Here is a 20,490-nt window from a genome sequence, read left to right as displayed (position 1 = left end):
CCAGTTAGGGGAGATGAGACCATGCTGCAACTCCAGGCTGGATCCCAGAGGCCTGGAACCATAATCCTCAACTATTGCTTCCTCAAGTTCCATTCCAGGGGCTGAGACAGATGTCTGTGCAAGTGTCGCCCAGGCATCCAATGGAGACCTGGGGAGCACACCCTCTCCCCGCCCAGCTCGGGAAGCCGGGGGTGGCAGGGGTGGGGGCGCTCGTGCACGGCGCGTGCGCGAGGGCGCTGGGGACGCGGCCTGGAAGTGAGGGAGCGCGCGCCCTTCACGTGACCCGACCGGCGGGCGGCGGCGCACTCGGCGCGCCCCTCACGTGGTCTGCCTCCAGCCCCGTCGCCGGCGGAGGCGGGCGCGGGCGCGTCCCTGTGGCCAGTCACCCGGAGGAGTTGGTCGCACAATTATGAAAGACTCGGCTTCTGCTGCTAGCGCCGCAGCTGAGTTAGTTCTGAGAAGGTTTCCCTGGGCTCTCCTTGTCCGGCGGCCTCTGCTGCCGCCTCCGGAGACGCTTCCCGATAGATGGCTACAGGCCGCGGAGGAGGAGGAGGAGGAGTTGCTGCCCTTCCGGAGTCCGCCCCGTGAGGAGAATGGTACTGGACCCACGCAGGCCCTGGCGGGGAATGGCCCTGGGGGTTGCGGGCAGGGAAGGGGAGGACCTGGCAGGCAAGCGTGTGTGCGGAGCCGCGCTTCCTGGGGCGAAGGACCTCCGAACTGCCTGGAGGCTTCCGGACTTGCCCTGGCGGGACGGGAGTGCATTGCGTTCGGGGGTGAGGGGCAGGAAGCAGGTAGCAAATGTGGCGCGACAGCTCATCGCGGGAATCCCCTGAGCGGAGAGCCGGCTCCAGCGGGGCCCCTCGAGGCGGCGGAGGCGCGGGCTGGGGAGTACCTGGCTGAGCCGAGCGGCCGCAGCGCGCCAGACGCAGCGCTCAGCCTCCAAGCTCCGCATCTCCCGGGAGCGTGTTCCTCCTGGCGCCAATTGCTGGCAGATCAGGGAGCCAAATGCTTTGCTCAAGTTCTGCATGGAAAGGGAGGGAGGGCTGGGAGGGCACAAAAAAGGGATAGAGGACATTGGGTTGGAGCTGTGACTTGTGTGCTGCGCAGCGGATACTCCACAGGTACATTTTCCTTTTGGAGCCAAATGGGAGGGATTCGACGATATGGACGGTAGATCTGGTTTGGAATTTTCTTTAGCAAGAATTAAGGATTTTATTGGGGCGCTGCTGTAGGTCCGGAGGCGATGTGTTGTCTGGATTTATGTCGAACTACCTCATCCGCTGCGCTAGAAAAGAGTTGTTCGTGTTTGAAACCGGAGGCGCACAGCGGAGAGAGAGGGATGCGGTGCATTGCAGCTTTTGATAGAGCTTTTTTTGTTAGGGCCAGGAATCAAATTTGAAGATATCTTACAAAGAAAGTCATTTAGATCAGGGACTTGAAGAGAGCTGGGTAGGTATTTCTGGTCAGTACTTGAATTTGATAAGCTTCATGCGAACAGCTCTCCCTCTGCTGGAGTCTGGCAGGTTTACTTTTCTCCAGAAGCTAATTCAAGTGCCGTACAAAACTGAAACCACGAATATAGTTATACTTTGAATAAATAGGGCACCATCCACTATTTTCCACGTTCTTTGGTAATGTAAAGTCAATGAAAACGTCATTTTACCTTTTTCCTAATTTTTAAAAGAAGAGTTTCTTAAGTTTCTCTACCGACGCTAATTTTTTAAATTTATTACTTAAATGGATTTTAAGGGAATATATTTTGGGGGCAAAAGTTGAAGCAAAGTCTCTTTTGTTTAAAAAAAGCAAACCATTAATACTGACTCTTCAGTGATGTGTCTAGTTTTCCTTTTTAGATGGTAAATAGCATAAATTTGAACATACTATTTCGGTATTTTGATGAAATAATTTAGATATGTTAGAAGATGGAAATGAAGATGATTCATCATCTTCAAAGCCATTACTTCCTAATGTTTTAATAAAGCAATGAGGCGACTTTGTTTCTAGTGACTTTCTAGTGAAAGTCTGTAATTTCTTAGTCTTACCTCAGGTGCTCTTCTTAAATCTAGCCTCTTACCTTAATGTCTTGCTATCTACATACTTTGAAACGTAGCCTTCAAAAATTAAGATGTGTCTGAGTTTCCCCTGCCTTTCCATTTATGTCCAGTCTTTTTAATAGCAGGTGCGCTCCCCTAAACAGTGTTTTTATACATGAATTGCGCGCTGTACTTGGCGCATAATATGAACTCAGTATTGTTTGTACATGCTGTTAACAATCCTGTTGATTCTTACAGGGAGAAATTCTCACTTTAAAATTTGAAATTAAGGGTCTGATTTTATTTTTTACGTTACTTGCATTCTGACTGCTACTGAATTGTGTGATTTTCTTTGCAATTTCCAATTAAATTATAGTGAAAGCTTAGGATAACCTAAAACTGGGGTTCTCCGATAATAATAATTTGTTGAGCCTCTTCAACATTTAGGCTAAAAGTTCACCTAAGCATGTTGTGTCTACACTATGATTCTTACTGTAAACTCTTGTGTAAGGCATTTGCTTCTTGTAATCCGTTTCTTCTTTGACACTGAAAGAAAGCATACAAAATTTTCTACATTTTAAAAAGATTTAAAAGTAATCAGCCAACCGACCAAAAAACAATACAAAACAAACAAAATACCAAGAAATACAAGTTAAGAAACTGGAGTGGAGTCCAATGTTGTACAAAATTATCTACCATGGCTACTGGAAATATTTGTTTTATTTATTTGGCAATCACTCATTTAGTGTTTAATATATTCTAAGCACTGTTACAGGCACTGGAGTAACAAAGATATGTTAGACAAGTTTCCCACTTTAACAAAACAGCTTACGTTTATAAACGTAATTTATAGAAGTTATTTATAAAAGATCTACCTATCTTTCGTCAATGGAAGATGCATACATTACTTCATAAAACAAACATTTAGTGTCTACTATGTTGCAGGCATACAAGTAATGTCTTACTTAATGGTCTTGAAGGACAATATAAATATGCAGAAAACAAAGGGATTGTGTGATACTATTGCATAGATTACTGTGAAAATATAGGGTAATCAGAGAGAGAAAGGAAAGTATGGGTAGGCTTGCAAAGGAGCTAATAGTAGAGGTGAGTCTTGTAGAGTCGATAGAAATTGGAGTTAACTTGGAAATAGAAGGGGCGTTTCATTGGTGGTTTAAGTCTAAGGGGAACTGAACTTCAGAAGAGAAGAGCATCTTTAGTTTATTCTGGGTAACTACTGTACGAGTACTGTCGCATAGTACTCATAGTTTGGAATGAGAGGAGTATGAGATACTGGGGTGAGTGTTGTAAAGATAGGCAAGTACCAGGTTTCTGAGGGCAGTGTATGTCATGCAAAGGAGTTTGCATTTTATTCTGGAGATGTTGAGGATCCACTTACGGAAACAATATGGAGGGTGAATTGGTGTGTGTTTAAACTGAAAAGAGAGAGACCCATGAGGAGGAGGCTGTAGCAAGACTCTGACCAAAATGTTGGGGGCTTGAAATAAAGAAGTGTTAAAAAAAAGAAGGAACAGATTGAGATGTTTAAGAGTTAGAATATTCAGAACTTGGTTACTTTTGTGGAGGGGGGTGCGTGTGTGTGTTGGCAAATGTCAATAATAAGAAGCAGACACAAAATGAAAACGTGTAATAGTTGAAGTCATTACTTAAAATGTGCAAATTTAATACTTAAAGGCAATACTTAAAATGTGCATTTTTGTTTTTGATTTTTAAATGAAGGTCTATTGAAGCAAGCACTTGGAAAATTTAAGTTTGAGTTCTACTAGTTATAGATAGTTTTGATCTAGTGCTCTGATATTCTCTCTCTCTCTAACATTCTAATATGGGAGATTTCAGACATACAGAGATATAACAGTAAAATGAATCATCATGTACCCATGACCAGTTTCAATAGTTTGAAACACGTGAATTTTGTTTCTTCTATTATCCCTCCCATTCTCCCTCAACTGGATAGTTTAAAAGCAAATCCCAGACATATTTCATCTATAAATACTTAATTGTCTATCTCTAAAAAGATAAAGACTCTTAACACATCCACAGTACTATTAGCACACCTAAAAAGTTGATAATTCTTGAATATCATTAAATATTCAGCACATTTCCCTGGTGGTCTCATGTTTTTTTCAGTTGGTTTGTTGAATCAGGATCCAAAGAATTCCACACAGCATTTGGTTGATAAATAAGTCTTTCAGTCTCTACTACCTCCTCGTTTTGTCGTTTACCATTTATTTAATGAAAAGGTCCAGATTATTTGCCCTGTAGAATTTCCCACAGTTTGGATTTTGTTGGATGTATCCGTTAACGTGTTCCTTTCTCTTCTGTATTTCCTGTAAATTAGTGGTTAATCTAAAGACTTGATCAGATTCTAGTTTGATACTTGGGCAAGAATACTTCACAGGTAATGCTATGTACTTTGTATTGTGACACATTAATAGACTCACGCTGTCTGGTTGTTTTTCTTTTTTGATGTTAAGATTGATCAGTGGGTTGATGGTGTCAGCTGCCTGATCTCTCAGTTATGAAGTTCCCTATCAGAGATTCACAATAGTATCAGTACCCATTGATGATGATTACCATTGATCCATTATTTCATTCTGAGTTTCTCTTTCCCCTTTCTCTTTGGGGGAACCTTTCAGCCTATGATTAAATTTTACAGTAGTTTTTTTGAGTGACTGCTCCTTAAATGCCCGTTTTAAGTTTGGTACCTGAAAGCAAAATTCAGAGCGGTTGAGATTAGTTTGGAATATGAGCATCATTTCACTGTCCATGGGGATTTGAACTGAGTCATTTATGTGAATTGGTATAAAAGAACTTCCATGTGTCACTTTTAGAAGGGGCTTTACATTATTTTATTAATTTGAATATGAATGAAATATTTGACTTGGAGAATTGGACCTTTTCTAGTTTATCTTTATAAGAAATGACTGGTTCTAATTTGAATTGTTAGTACTTTTAGATATTTTGTTGACCCTTTGGTTTGGTTCTTCTTGGATTTAGAAAATTACTCTGGATCTTTTCGGGGAAGGTGTGTTTAGTTTCCTGACTGTTAAGAGGTTTTAGAACCATGTTGAAGAAATTTTGGTGTATGGCGGTAAGCAATTCTTTGAAGTTGGTAGACTTGTCTCTTCACCTGAGCATCTTTGCCAAGTCACGCTCTTTTATGAGCATCACTGTTTTTCTCTGTGTCTGTAAAGGCAGATGATAATCTTTCTTCTACTTGACCTCAGGAGCAATACTAGGATTAAAGTCTGTGAAACACTATTTGTCCCTCCTTGCATCACGAAAACATGTTAATAACTTAACACCTTGACTATCCAGCTGCCAGACTTCTGGAAACCTCAACATTTGGAAACCTACCTCCTCATGGAAAGAAAAAAGGTTTTTGAGCCAAGCCATTATCAGGAATATCGCAACCTTGAGCCTAGAGTTCACGATTGAAAAATACGTGCGAAGTGAAATTTAGTAGGCTTAGTTATCTATTTCCTCTGATGATTTGGTAGTACACTGGGAATGATAGAAAGAAATTATCTGAGAAGCAAACTGTTACTATAAGGAGGAGACTGGAGAAACATTAACTAGACTAGAAAGATAGGGTTGTAAATTACCCTTTAGTATGTGAACCATCAGTTTTCCTTGTCTTTGAGTATAATTTACCGTACCCAATAGCCAGAAGGTACTCTTGACTAAGAAAAGTGTGTACATCATAGGGTTTAGACATATTTTCATAATATTAGCTAACATGTATTATCCTTTAGCTGTGGCCGTTGTTCTAAATGCTTTATATATATCGATCACATATATTAACTCTCAAGAAAACTCTGTGAAGTAGACACTTTTTTCTCCATCATTTATATAAGGAATAGAGAAGCAAAATCACTCACCAAAGGTCCTAAGGCTAATAAGTGGTAGAGTAAGTGTTGACTTCCCAAATTATAGAAACTTGGAGAAAGATCTTGATATTCAGGGGCATGTATATCATGGTGTTACGTTAATTAAAAAAGCTAAGGTCGTTTAAAAAAATGTGTTACCTTTTAAAAAACATTTATTATACTATATTTTCTTCAAACGCTATAAAACCTAGTAGAATTTCCTTTATTACCAGATTTCCGTGTAATAACCTTAGGATAGGTTTTTCACAACTCAGTTGTATACATGTATTTTGACAAGACACAGAGACTTACTGGTCTGAGAGGATCCTCAGTAGATTGGAAAAGCCTTTAATTAAACTAAATAGATTTCTGTAATGGGTAGAACTCTTTAGTAAAAACTGTAGAAACCTGTCATGAATGTATCAACAAAGTATCATTACACTACTCAGGGATAGAGAATAGGTTGATATTTTTTACTCACAATATGAAGGCTTGAGTTTTGTAATAGAGAATGTCCTAATATTTTCTTTAGATCTCTCTTTTTCAGATAATTTTTGTCACATCATCTGAAAACACATCAACGGTCATTGAATTTAGATGTACGTGATGGATCCATTTAATTCAACAGATTGAGTTGTTTTGGGAAAAATATTTTATTAAGTAACAAGGAGCCAAGAATAAAAGTGAAGAATTTAAATTGTACTATTTAAATAATTAATTGTACTATGCAAGTACCTAATATTTTAAAATAAACGTATATAATTTGAGTTCTTTGGTAATTCTGTTTTTGTTGTGGAATTCATATGTATAAAAGTGTATAGATCATAATATAGCAGACATCCATGTACCTACCACCCAGCTTAAGAAATAAAATGTTATAGATAAAATTGAAGCCTCCCATGTACTCCATCAAAATCCCATTCCACTTTTTTTTTTTTTTTTTTTGTGAGAAAGATCAGTCCTGAGCTAACATCCATGCCAATCTTCCTCTTTTTGCTGAGGAAGACCGGCTCTGAGCTAACATCTATTGCCAATCCTCCTCCTTTTTTTTTTTCCCCAAAGCCCCAGTGGATAGTTGTATGTCATAGTTGCACATCCTTCTAGTTGCTGTATGTGGGACGCAGCCTCAGCATGGCTGGAGAGGCAGTGCGTTGGTGTGCGCCCGGGATCTGAACCCGGGCCGCCAGTAGCGGAGCGTGCGCACTTAACCACTAAGCCACAGGGCCGGCCCAGATTGTATAGAATATATAGTGATTTTTGGTATTCGTAAATTTTATATATATGGAATGATGTACATCTTTTTATGGACCTTGTTGTTTTCTTTTTTACTCAATGTTAGATTTTTGAGATTTATTCATATTGATACATGTAAGGTCTAGTTTGTCCCTTTTAACTGCTCTATATTATTCCATTGTGTGAATATGCTATATGTTGTCCCTTTTACTGTTATTAGACATTTAGGTTGTTTCTAGTTTTTTACAAATACTGATGCAGCATTCTTGTATGTATCATCTTCTGTGCAAGTGTGAGAATTTTTCTAGGATGCATATATCTAGAAGTAGAGTTGCTGGATCATAGGGTAGGTGCATCTTCAACTTCATGGATGTTGCTGAAGTGTTGACCAAAGTAGTTGTGCGGTTTACACTCCCTATGGAAGTATATGAGAGTTCCCATTTTTTTCAACATCTTTGCCGACAGTTGGTTGATTAGGTTCTTTTATTTTGCCCAACTCATGAATGTGAGATAGTTCCTCATTGTTTTAATTTGCATGTCCCTGGCCACTAATAATGTTGAATGTCATTTCAGGTTATAGGTTTTTGGCTGTGGTTGCCTCCTCTCTGGTAAATTGCCTGTTTATAACCTTTGCTCAATTTTCTATTGGATTATCTTTTTCTTATTTATTTACTAGTAGAAGTTCTTTATGTATCCTGGATACTGATCTTTTTTTTGGCTGCATGAGCTTCAAATATCTTCCGCAATCTGTAGCTTTTTAATTTTTCACTTTGTTAATGGCAGGCTATTTATTTAGTTGTAGGTGTTAATGTACATTGGTTTTTTATTTAATTAAATTAATTAATTAATTAATTTTTTTGTGAGGAAGATCAGCCCTGTGCTAACATCTGCCAATCCTCCTCTTTTTTTTTGCTGAGGAAGACCTGCCCTGGGCTAACATCCGTGCCCATCTTCCTCCACTTTATATGGGACGCTGCCACAGCATGGCTTGCCAAGCGGTGCCACGGTGTGTGCCCAGGATCCGACCTGGTGAACCCCAGGCTGCCGCGGTGGAGCACGCGCACTTAACCGCTTGTGCCACCGGCCAGCACCCCTGGTTTTTAATTTTAGTGTAATAATTTATTAGTATTTTCTTTATACCATGTGCTTTTTTTGTAGCCTGAGATCATAAAAGTTATTCTTTTTTTTTTTTTTTGTAGAAGTTTTAAAGTTTTGCTTTCCACATTTTGACTTTAATCCATCTAGTATTCATTTTTGGATTTAGTGTGATAGTTGATATATATATATACAACATAACAGTTCATATTTTCTCCTGATTTCTATTACTCTCCTCATCACACACCAAGTTTCCTTAAATGCAAGTTTCTGTTTTTAAGCTATTTATTCCGTTGTTCTGTTTGTCTTCTGTGTCAATATATTTATTTTTGTTTTTTAGCAATCTTAGGTGTCTAGGTAAAATTTCTTGACTTAGCATGAGAAGTTTAAATTGTTTGATTTTTTTTTTTTTGCCAACATACTTATTATCTCTTTCATCGTACAAAGATGAGTTTTGATCTCTTTTCATTTTACTAATAATTTTTTATGTTAACATGAGTTATTCTAGTTAAGACTTTATCTAGAATACCTCAGGAAAAAATTTGTACTGTTTGAGCTAAATTGAGATTGACCACTTTTAAGACTCAGTGTGCCTAGTCTTCCATTGTTTAATATCTTGGAGTCCATGCTCACACTTCTCTTTATCAAGCATTTTCTATCCCACAAATCTGGGGCAATATTGGGCTGTTAAACAGTCAGGGTAGCAATATCAATGAGGTCAGCAGGAAAGCAAAACCAACAGAAAATAAGATTGGCTGTAGTAGGACTCTCTTCACAAACATAGTCATGATCTGAATTTGATTCAGTTTAGTTTTTTTTGTGAGAAAGATAGCCCTGAGCTAACATCCGATGCCAATCCTCTTTTTTTGCTGAGGAAGACTGGCCCTGGCTAACATCCGTGACCATCTTCCTGTACTTTATATGGGACGCCGCCACAGCATGGCTTGACAAGCGGTGCGTCGGTGTGCACCCGGGATCCGAACTGGTGAACCCCGGGCCGCCGAAGTGGAGCCTGCACACTTAACTGCTGCGCCACAGGGCCAGCCCCTCAGTTTAGGTTTTTAATATATAAAACTTTACCAACTGTTCATCATTCCATGGAGGCTTTTCAGCAGTGTCTTTAAACCCCTCTCAGAGGGTTCACATCTGAATTATCAATAATAGCTAATTATTAGTTAATTATTCAAGTAGTTGGCAGCCAATTAAAAGTAAGAGCAGAACTCTAGAGTAAGGGCCTGTAAGAGTGCCAGAAGGTCAAATGAATTGGACTCTGGTGGAGGAAGTTGGAGAGTGCTAGCCTATTTCAACATTTTGCTTTGGGCTAGCCTTCATTTTTTTTTTTGGCATTGTCTGTGCTATTTTTAGTAGGCATGTTGACCTGTGTACAAATTTATCACATAACTTGAAATTTCTAGGTTTGTAGTGTCATTTAATTTTTTTAAGCATATACATTTTATTGGTGGGCAAACCCCTTTTTAATTTGATTGCCTTTCCTTTTGAGTATGGGTCACATTTTCCTGTTTCTTATATCTAGTAATTTTGGATTGTATCATGGACATTGTGAATGTTACCTTGTAGAGATGCTGGGTTCTGTTATAGTCCTCTGAAGACTATTGATTGTTTTTAAGTAGTTGTTATAGACTGAATGTTTGTGTCCCGCCTCCAAAATTTAATGTTGAAGCCCTAACCCCCAAATGTGATAGTATTTGGAGATAGGGCCTTTGGGAGGTAATTAGGGTTAGATGAGGTCATGAGGGTAGGACCCTTATAAGAAGAGACATCAGAGAGCTTGCTCTCTCTCTCTACCATGTTTGAGGACACAGTGAGAAGACAGCTCTCTGCAACCCAAGGAGACACTCACCAGACACCAACTCTGCTGGCACCTCGGTCTTGGATTCCAGTCTTTAGAACTGTGAGAAAATGAATTTTGGTTGTTTAAGCCACCCAGTCTTACGATATTGGTTATGGCTGTCTGAGCAGACTAAGATAGTAGTTGATTAACTTGACAGTACTCAAATTTCGAACTCTGTCTCCTTCAGTGGGCAGCAAAAATAATCTGTTCAGTTATTTTATTCTTAATGGAGCTGCTTGGAGTCTGCCATCTATATACATACTTAATGGGTCAGCCAGAGATTTGAGCAGAGTTAATATGCGGCATTTAGGGCTCCTTTTCTGTGACTCTGTCCTTTGCAAGACTTTTCCCATCGCTTTCCAGCTGCTGTTGACACCTTGAACCTTGTATTCTGGTTCTTCAAGCCACTGAGACTGTGGGATTTCTATTGGAGTTTCAGCTGTTCAATAGGTGTGGAGTGGGGCCTGTCTTCAGGCAAAAAAGCCTTAAAAAATGGGAAACTCACTCAGTGCTCTTTCTTGATTGCAAGTATAGACTCTATCCAATTTTTGCCTGTTGTTGATGGCTCTTCAGTGCTGATAAGTAGTTTTCTTGTTTTTATTTTGTCCAGAGTTTATGGTTGTTTTCTGTGGGAGTGTTAGTCCAAGAGTACCTCCATAGCTGGAAGCTACTTTGTAATATTAATATATAGAATCATAGAGTGTATTTGGTTGTAAAAATAGATTGATTTCCACATGTTACCTCGAAGTAGGATTTTTTAAACAATCTTTAGTATTTTTCCCAATTTTTGCCATCAGGTTGGAGGCAGGAAGGATGTGCTGGTACTAATTTCTTTGGAGAGTGGGGTGTGATTAGAGGATTTGTTTATAACATATGTGCCCCTTATTGCTGGTAGACAGATAAGAAGAATTTATAATTTATGGAATTTTGAGGCATTGTTTAGATTTGACTATGTGCCAGGCATTGTGCTAAAACACCTTGCATGGATCATTTTGTTTCATCTTCAGAGCAACGTTGTGAGATAGGTACTGTTGTTATCCTGTTTTGCAGGTAAGGAAACAGAAGTTGAGAAACTTGCTTAATTAAGGTTGCACAGATAGTAAACAACAAAGCTAGAATTCTGACTCAGGTTAATCTGACTCTAGAATCTGTGCTCTTTAATCACTGAAGATCACTAAGTGATCTTTAAGTTTCCTTCTTGTGTTAATGTTCTGTGATTATAGTTAGTTTTTACTTGACCTAGAACATTTGTCTAGGAGTTTTCAGATTTGTGTTTGTAGTGTGCCACCTTTTGGTAAAATTCAATAATGCAGCCTAGCAAAAGAAGAAGTATAAAATTAGGAATTTGTATATGTATTTATAATCCAGGGCTCGTTTGATTGAGTAACCGATGGCAGAGTAGAAATTCAGAATTTAGAAAAGTGCGGAAACTTGTCATTGGGAAGGATTTACAACTGTCAGCTGGGGTATGTGAACCCAATCCCTAATGTGATAAATAAAGGCTGTGTAAACAACAACAGTGCTATGTTTGGGGAGAATATATGTATATTTGGTGGTTACACAAACAGAATGAGAGGCAGTAAGCCCTTGAAATAAAATTGGTGAATGATTAAAGTAGAGGAAGCTTTAGGAAATAGTCTTGAAATATGCTAATGTCGTTGTACATCCCTCTAGGCACAAAATTTGATAAGAATTTGAGCACGGGAGTGACAAAATTTAAGTGACTTTTAGCAAACAGTTTTGCTAAAGTTTTGGATGGATTTACCAGTTAAAAACTAACTGGTAGGTTTGTGGAAGGTTTGAGGTTGTGAAGGGATAGTACTGGCTATTTGTTTGTTTCTTGCTTTATTTTAACAAGAATGATAAAATGAAACTAACTTGTGAACAAGATTTATATTAGGTCCTAAAATCCAACAACATTCTTGTTTTGAGTGGTTTTATATTTTATCATAAAATACAAAAATGAGTGCTAAAAGTGACTCAAGTGTCTTAGGTTGGTGATAATTGGAAAAACCCATTATTTCTGGAAAAAAGCTAGATATATGTACTCAAACACTAGATGTTTTGCTCGGTGATGTTTAGGTTTTATGCTTACATCATATGGGTTATTTAAATACTTTTTCTACTGAAAGCCCTGCAGGAATATTAACTTTGTTAATGTACAGAATCTAAAACTGTTTAGCCTCACCCTTTTTTTCCCCTCATTGAAAAGCAGCTCTTAATAGCAAGAATCTACTGGGATTGTAGAATTGGATAGAATGGACATTAGTGTCCAAGAAACTGTGTAGGGGAAGAATCTGAAGACTTCGCACATGCTTCTTGGATTGAATTGACTCAGTGGGAATGTGTAAGACCCATACTTTTCTGGGATTTAGGTTTGCATGGGTTGGCAAACTATGCCATGTGGGCCAAATCTGGCAAAGGCCTGTTTTATATGGCCTTGAGCTAAGAATGGTTCCTACATTTTAAAACAAAACAAAGAATATGTGACAGAGATACTGTGTGGTCAAAAAAGCCTAAAATATTTACCATCTGGCCCTTTATGGGAAAAATTTGCTGATCTCTCATTTAGAGTATAGCCCTACCTATCTAAGAAGTGGGGAAATTAAGGGAAGCATCAGTTTAAGGGGAAAGGTTTTCATTGGGGCTCCGTAAGTTGCATGTGTTGTTGGAAAATAATTATAGAGGTGAATTTGAAGAAAGGATGAGAAGCGAGGACTATATTAATAATCAATCTGTAGTGTTTATTTTTTATAAGACATTGGATTTGGAAATTTTGTTGTATCCATTCCTTTACTAGTCCAACCCCCTATTGCCTCTCCCCGAAAAACCAGTGGCTCTAGTTTACTTTTACTTGTCTCCCTGCCAGATTAATCTTCCTAAAGAGAGCTCTGATCGTTTCTTATGTTGAATGCAACTTGGGATTCGGTTTTCTTCTGTATATAACTATCTCTGAAATAAAAATGTCAGTGAAAATATTTTTATTTACATTTATTAGGAAGGCATAAGCTATGAAAAGTATATACCTGTGATTTTTTTTTTTTTTTTGGTGAGGAAGATAGGCCCTGAGCTAACATCCGTTGCCGCTCTGCCTCTTTTTGCTGAGGAAGATTAGCCCTGAGCTAACATCTATGCCCATCTTCTTCCATTTTGTATGTGGGATGCCACCATAGCATGGCTTGATGAGTGGTGTGTAGGTCTGTGCCCGGGATCCGAAACTGCGAACCCTGGGCTGCCGAAGCAGAGCACGCGAACTTAACCACTGTGCCACCGGGCTGGCCCTTGTGATTCATTTTTATGAGTATTTCAATTAATAAGTATCCAGGGTTTTGCAGGCCAGCATTTAGACTTAACTGGGCATTAGTTCATTGCTGTAGAGCAGTCATTTTGAAATCTATTGATCTAATCCTCCCATTCCTATCCCCACCCTGCTGTTTGAATAACTATAGTTAGAGTTGCTTCAGGCAGGCTATTGCTGAGGAGCAGAATAGGAGGAAGAAAAGAGGGAAAGCTAATACTGGTTAGCAGTAGTTAGTAATTAACAATACCTTTTAGGAGAAGTATGTTAGCCCTTCTGTTCTTTTTGTTTTTTTCTGTGTTCAGAAAATTATATACAGAGCGATCACATAGGAATTCGCCTTTTGAAAATAATTAGGATATTTCTATTCATTGGTTTAAAAAAGGTGTAAGAAAGGTCGATTATTTAAAGTGTATCAAGTGATTTTGAAGTGCTTATCTTAAAAGGTCAGCAGAGGTTTGGAGCCAGGGAAAACTATTAATTGTGTGACTTTTGACAGTTCCCTAACTTCTGTGTCTAACTAAGTCTCTGCATCTGTAATGTGGGAGTACTAATAGTACCCAATTCATAGGATTACTGTGAGCATAGAATGAGTTAATGCATATAAAATATTTAGAACAGTGCCTGACAAACACACTTGATTCTAGTAATTAAAGTTATCTCTTCTTGTTATGTACATTTTAGGCAAAGGGTTTACTAAAGATCCAATGTCAGCTGTTTCTAAGCAACATTTTTTATGTGACATGTGGGTCAATTATATGTGGATTGGGAAACTCTTAAGTATCTAGTTATAGAGAAGCTTTCCCTGTGTGCAGTGATTCCTGTAACTGGCCATATCGCTTGTTGGGGACCTTGGAGGCTATGTCTGTGAGGTTGTTACAAGAGATAGTGACTTTTGAGGGACAGGAGGCAAGGGCAGATGCTGTACCTGCTCAACGTGTATCTCATTATCTTGCGCTTGAGCTGTCTGCTGCGTGGTTGATGCAAGGACTCCCACTAAAGAGGAACAGTTGATGCGGCCGTGTTGGCAGTCTGTGACCCCTGATCTATTTTTCAAAGAGGCTGGTGCCAATTGTGGGAGTATTTATCTCTAGTCGAGGCTAAGAAGACCCCCCTGGTGGGTTTTGTACTCCTTTGACCTTCATTTGTTGTACAAAACAATTTATAAACAACCGCTATCTTCAGGGAGTTTACATTTGAAAACGTATGCCTCAAGGTGTTTTATAAATAAAAACTTGTAGCTATATGCCAGGCGTTGTGCTAAAGATAATAGAAGATCAATTCTAGAATGTTCTGCCGCTCACCTGTTCTAAATTTAACTGCATTTTAAGTTTTTTTATCTTCATGTTGTGAAGTTACACTAATACATACCTAAATGTAGATTTCTTTTTAAAAATCCTGTGTAGAAATTGAGTTTTCGGAATCTGTGGGTTAGTGTTTTTCATCAGTTCTGGGAAATTCTCATAGTCTCTATAAACATTGTCTCTGCCTATTCATTCCCTTTTCTCCTTCTGGAGCTCTGATTAAACATACATTTGACCTCCTCATTGGGTTTTACATGTCTCTTAAAAACCCTCCTCTGCCTTTTAAACAGCTTTATTGTGGTATAATGCATATACTATAAAATTTGCCCTTTTTAAGTGTACAAATTTGCTGTTTTTAATAAATTTATTTAGTTTTATAACCACAATCCAATTTTAGAACACTGCTATCACCTCACAGAGTTCCCTTGTACTTGTTCGCAGTTTATCCCTACTCTTACTCTCAGCCCCAGGCTATTACTAAACTTATTGTTTCTATGGTTTTGCCTTTTCTAGAAATTTCATGTAAATGGAACATATAATCTTATGTGCCTGGCCTTTTCCGCTTAGCAGAATGTTTTTGAGGTCCAGCAATGTTGCATGTTATCCTTAGCTTGTCCCTCTTTATTGCTAAGTAGCATACCATTGTATGGATGTTTCACTTTGTTGGCAATTATGAATAACGCTTCTGTGAACATTCAAATACAAGTCTTTATGTGGATATGTTTTCATTTTTCTTGGGAGGATACTTAGGAGTGGAATTGCTGGGTCATATATAAGTTTATGTTTAACTTTTTAATAAATGACCAAACCTTTCCTAAGTGTTTATACCATTCTACATTCTTACTAGGAAAGTATGAGAGTTCCAGTTTATACTTCCTTGTCTATACTTGATATAGTTAACATTTGATTATATAGCCTTTCTAGTGTTTGTGAAGTGGTATCTTATTGTGGTTTTAAATTTGCATTTCCCTAATGACCAATAAAGTTGAGCACCTTTCCATATGCTTATTTGGTAAAATAAACATATCCTCTTTGGTGTAATGTCTTTCCATGTCTTTTGCCCATTTGTTAGTTGGATTAATTGGGTTTTAAAATTTACTGTTGAGTTTTCAGAGTTCTTTATATTTGGACATAAGTCCTGTATCAATATATGCTGTTGTTGAGTGGAGTGTTCTATAAATTTCATCAGGTAAAATTGGCTGATGATGTTGTTAAGTCTGCTCTATCCTTGCTGGTTTCTGCCTAATTGTCATATCAAGAGAAGAAAGAGGAGAAAAAGAGAATATAAATTGTACAAGGTCGCATTTCATGGCATTTATCTACTCCCATATATTCCCAAGTCCTCCCCAAGCCTTCTTTCTACTTTGTCAAGTAGTTGTCATTTAACAGAACCCCTTAAAAAGTTCCCTTATATTCTTTTTTTTTTTTTTGTGAGGATGATCGGCCCTGAGCTAACATCTGTTAATCCTCTTCTTTTTGCTGAGGAAGACTGGCCCTGGGCTAACGTCCGTGCCCATCTTCCTCCACTTTATATGGGACTCCGCCACAGCATGGCTTGACAAGCGGTGCGTCGGTGCACGCCCGGGATCCGAACCAGCGAACCCCGGGCTGCCGCAGTGGAGCGCACACACTTAACCACTTGCGCCACTGGGGCGGCCCCCCCTTATATTCTTAATTATCAAATTTGTTCATGGTGTTTTCACCTTTTGCCCATCTTTCATTCATATTGTAGGCTTTAGGTGTGTGCTTATGAATTGCAAATGATTTAGTTAAATAAAAACTTTATGTAGTTGATACTAGAGCACTCTTGAGTGCTTCTCTTTGCAGGTATATTTATTTCCATTATTTCAGTAGATTTTTTGAGTATGTTAAGTGTCTAGTTCTGGTATCTGATTTTGGTGGGCTTCATTACCATAGCATGGGACTGAGCTGCAGTCATTGCCACTTGTTTCTCAGTAGCTTACAGGGAGAAACTCCAAACAAATCTTTGTCTCGCTTTATACTATCTGTATCTGAATTTCATTAATCAGTGAACAACCAATAAGAATACAGCAGTACATACAATCACTAATCTGCCTTTTTCTAACAAACCGGTTCTGATTTTTCTAAAAAAAAGAAGCAACCTTTTAAATGACAAATTACAGTATAATTTCAGTGCCACCCCTAAAACCTGTGTTTTTTTTTTTTTTTTTTTTAATAGTAGGAGCATAATGAAAATTTCATGAGTTTAAAGCAGTAGGTTAAGTTAGTTTTGGTAGAAATTCAACCTCACATCATCATGTGTCAGAGCAGCACTACCAAATAATATTTTTTTAAGTTACAGGCAGAAGTCACATGAATAAACGTCATGTCTTTTCAGTTATAAATGCTCTGCCCAGCTTCAGTGTATTGTTGTAGAGTGATTCGAGAAGGGGCCAGTATAGGAATAATATACCAGCAGTTTAACTGACATGGCCAGATGTTTTGATTCTCAGAACAATGCTCTAAATGCAATCCTGGGGATGGTTCCATTGCTCTATAGTTGCATAAGGGAGTAGTGGGGATGGAGATTGCATTTTTAAATACTGTAAGCCTCGTTGAGAAGGTGACATTTGCTCAAAAACTTGAAAGAGATGACAGAAAGAAAGTAATGAGGCAAGATGCAGAGCACTAGGACCTTAAAGGTTATTGTAATGACTTTGGCTTTTATAAAACTCCAGAGTAAAATGTGAAGATATTGCAGAATTTTAAGCAGAGAAGTGACATAATGACATATTTTAAAAGGATTACTTTCTCTCTCTTGAGGAACAGACTGTAGGGTGGCAAGGGTGGCATGAGTGGTTTCTTCAGTAAGCCAGGCAAGAGGTGATGATGGCTTGGATCAGAATAGTAGCAGTGGAACTGTGAGAAGTGGTTGGATTCTGGAAGTGTTTTGAAGGCAAGCTGACAGGTTTTGCTCATGAGATTATATATGAAGTATATAAGAAGAGGAATCAAGAATGTCATTAAGGGCCGGCCCCATGGCTTAGCGGTTGAGTGCGCGCGCTCCGCTGCTGGTGGCCCGGGTTCGGATCCCGGGCGCGCACCGACGCACCGCTTCTCTGGCCATGCTGAGGCTGGAAGGATGTGCAGCTATGACATACAACTATCCGCTGGGGCTTTGGAGGGAAAAAAATAAATAAATAAATTAATTAATTAAAAAAAAAAAGAATGTCATTAAGATTTTTGCCTAAAAAAAAAGAATAGAAGTGGAAGAATAGAGTTGCCATTTACTGAGATAGGGAACACTGCATGAGAAATGAGTATTTGGGTGAAGATAAGTTCAGTTTTGGCCATGTTAAGTTTGAGATGCCTGTTAGACATCAAAATGAAGCTGTTGAGTAGGCAGTTGGATATATGAGCATGGAGTTTAGGGAGGGATCTGGCATGGAAATATAAAATTGGGAGTCATGTAGTGTATTGATGATAAGCTGGGTGTGAGCACTAAAAGAATGAATATAATTGGAAAAAAGAAGTCCAAGGTATGAGTGAATAAAATTGGAAAAAAGAAGTCCAAAGATTGGAGAGAAGAAGAGGAATCGGTAAGAAGAGAAAAGGAGTAGCCAGTGAAGGGAAGAAAACCAAACTAACTGATGAAAATGTTTCAAGAAGATGAGAATGATTGACTCTGTTTAATGCTTCTGATCTATCAATGAAGATGAGTCCTGAAAATTGACCTTTGGATTTAGAGAAAGTCATTGGTGATCTTATTGAAACTTATTTCAGGAGAGTGGTTGGCTTGAAAGCCTGACTGGAGTGGGTTATAGAAAGTGTGAGAGCAGAAGAAAAGAGGGAAAAACTTTTTCCAGTGATCTTTACTGTAGATGGAGGCAGAAGCATGGAGTGTTAGCTTGAGGGGGAGGTGGAGTCAAGCAAAGGTTTGTTGTATTTTGTTTTTTAAAATGAGTTAATAAAGAAGGAAAAATATTAAGGTAAAATTGGTGGAGAGAGTCCTTTAGTTAGTGAGGAGTATGGGGTCTAGGGCACAAGAGGAGTGGTTGGACTTAAATAGGAGCACAGATAGTCACAGGAAGGAAGGCAGAATATGATATAGATAACTCATTGGTGGATAGATGTGAGAGAAGTTTGAGGAGTTCTTCTCTAGTCATATTAATAGTACATAGTCAGTTATGGAGTAGGTGGGGAATTGGATTGAATCAGAGTTGGGTTTGCCAGGTGTATTTTAGAAGCAAACATGAGTTCTAGTACAGTGATAACTAGAGAGATTCCTAGTTTTTTTTTCAGAGAAGGATGTAGGGGAAGCAGATTCTTCAAGTGAATAACAGATTTTAGTTAGAATAAGGAGGTGGTGGAGGGACTATGTTAAATGAGCTTTTGAGTGTAGGGCATTTTGCTGCTGAAGGGGCCTAAGTTCCAGAGGGCATCTGGTGATTTTTATAACTAGGAGATCGTGATGTAATTTGCTCCTACCTAAGTGAGTCTATTTAAAGGAGAACCATTGACCTAGGAAACTGACATTTTGAATGGAGAGACAGAATTTTGGAACCAGAATTAGAGGATTGGGGGATAGACTAAGATTTGTTATTAGAGTCCCTGAAGGATTTGATAGGAACCTGCAAAACTTCACCTATCATAATTTTATCTAGAATATTCTTTTCCTAGAGGTTTCCTTTTGGAATATAGGCTCTTCCTTTTTGTACTGTCCTGGTGATATATATATATATATATATATATATATATATTATATGGAGGATGGAGCCCAAGATCTTTAATCTACTCAATCCTAATTTATGGAGTTTCGCCTAGCTCAATACATGCCTCATTTGTTTTTAATCAGTCATCAGTAGCAGGATATAGAGTCTAGGGATCTAGGCAGAAGCCTAAGTAGTGGTATAAAAAATTAATTTTTAAAAATCTTTTAAATTTGAAGTAATTTGAGATTTACAATAATTGAGGGAGACATGTTAATCTTCCACTGTGATCTTAGCTTTGTCTTATTCTCCCTATTAATTTTTTGCTTTTTGTGTTTTGAGACTATTTTTATTTGGTTATTCATATTTCAGATTGTTATAGAAATCTGGTGAATCAGACATTTGTAATCGTGTAATAATCTGCACTATCCCTGTTGGTGTTTAGCGTCAATTTTTTTCTAATATGTTTCTTTTGATTAGAATTTGCTTGATATTTTTTCTACCCCTGTACCATTAGCCATTCCATGGCCTTATGCTTTAGGTATTTATCTTAGAAATAGAATAGAACTAGGTTTTATTTTTTTAGTTAAATCTGACAGTCACTTTTAATTGGCTTTTAGAAGATCTACTTCTCAGGATCACACCAGCCCCTCTTGAGGTTTTTGGTTCACAGTGGGAATCTCAAACTTGATTTCCCTCCTATCTGGTTATTTGAAGCAACAGTATCTGCACAGCAGTGTTGATTTAGTAATCTAAATCACACTGGACTTACAGTAGTCTCTACTTATCAAAGGGGGAATGTATTCCAAGACGCCCAATGGATGCCTGAAACTGCGAGTAGTACGGAACCCTATACATACTATGTTTTTTCCTATACATACGTATTTGAAGTGTGACAGCAAAGCTAGCATGAATTTCTTTTTCCTTCTTCACAATTTCATGGATGTAAGATTTGTTCTTATCCTGGATCTCAACAACCTCAGCATATGATTTTTTTCTTTCCTTATTAAGTCAAGAACTTTTACCTTTTCACTTAAAGGAAGCACTGTACACCTTCTCTTTGGCGTATCCAAATTTCCAGCATCACTACTCTTGCACTTTGGGGCCATTATGAA

The 20,490-nt window shown here is 38.4% G+C and overlaps 1 protein-coding gene across 4 annotated transcripts in view; it reads left to right on the top strand.

The window, feature by feature from the left end:
* The first annotated feature begins 538 nt into the window (after nucleotides 1-538).
* Nucleotides 539-20,490, top strand: part of TRPM7 (transient receptor potential cation channel subfamily M member 7) — a 123,895-nt gene continuing 103,943 nt past the window's right edge. For all 4 annotated transcript variants that reach the window (XM_058541553.1, XM_058541552.1, XM_058541554.1 and 1 more), the window contains exon 1: nucleotides 539-596. In XM_058541553.1, coding sequence (XP_058397536.1) covers nucleotides 594-596 — 3 coding nt within the window. In that variant the 5' untranslated portion in view covers nucleotides 539-593. The remainder of the gene's footprint in view (nucleotides 597-20,490) is intronic.

The sequence above is a fragment of the Diceros bicornis genome, chromosome 5, assembly GCF_020826845.1.
Source record: "Diceros bicornis minor isolate mBicDic1 chromosome 5, mDicBic1.mat.cur, whole genome shotgun sequence".
NCBI lineage: Eukaryota > Metazoa > Chordata > Mammalia > Perissodactyla > Rhinocerotidae > Diceros > Diceros bicornis.
The sequence above is the reverse complement of the archived record's forward strand: the minus strand, read 5'-3'. Positions and strand labels throughout refer to the sequence as shown.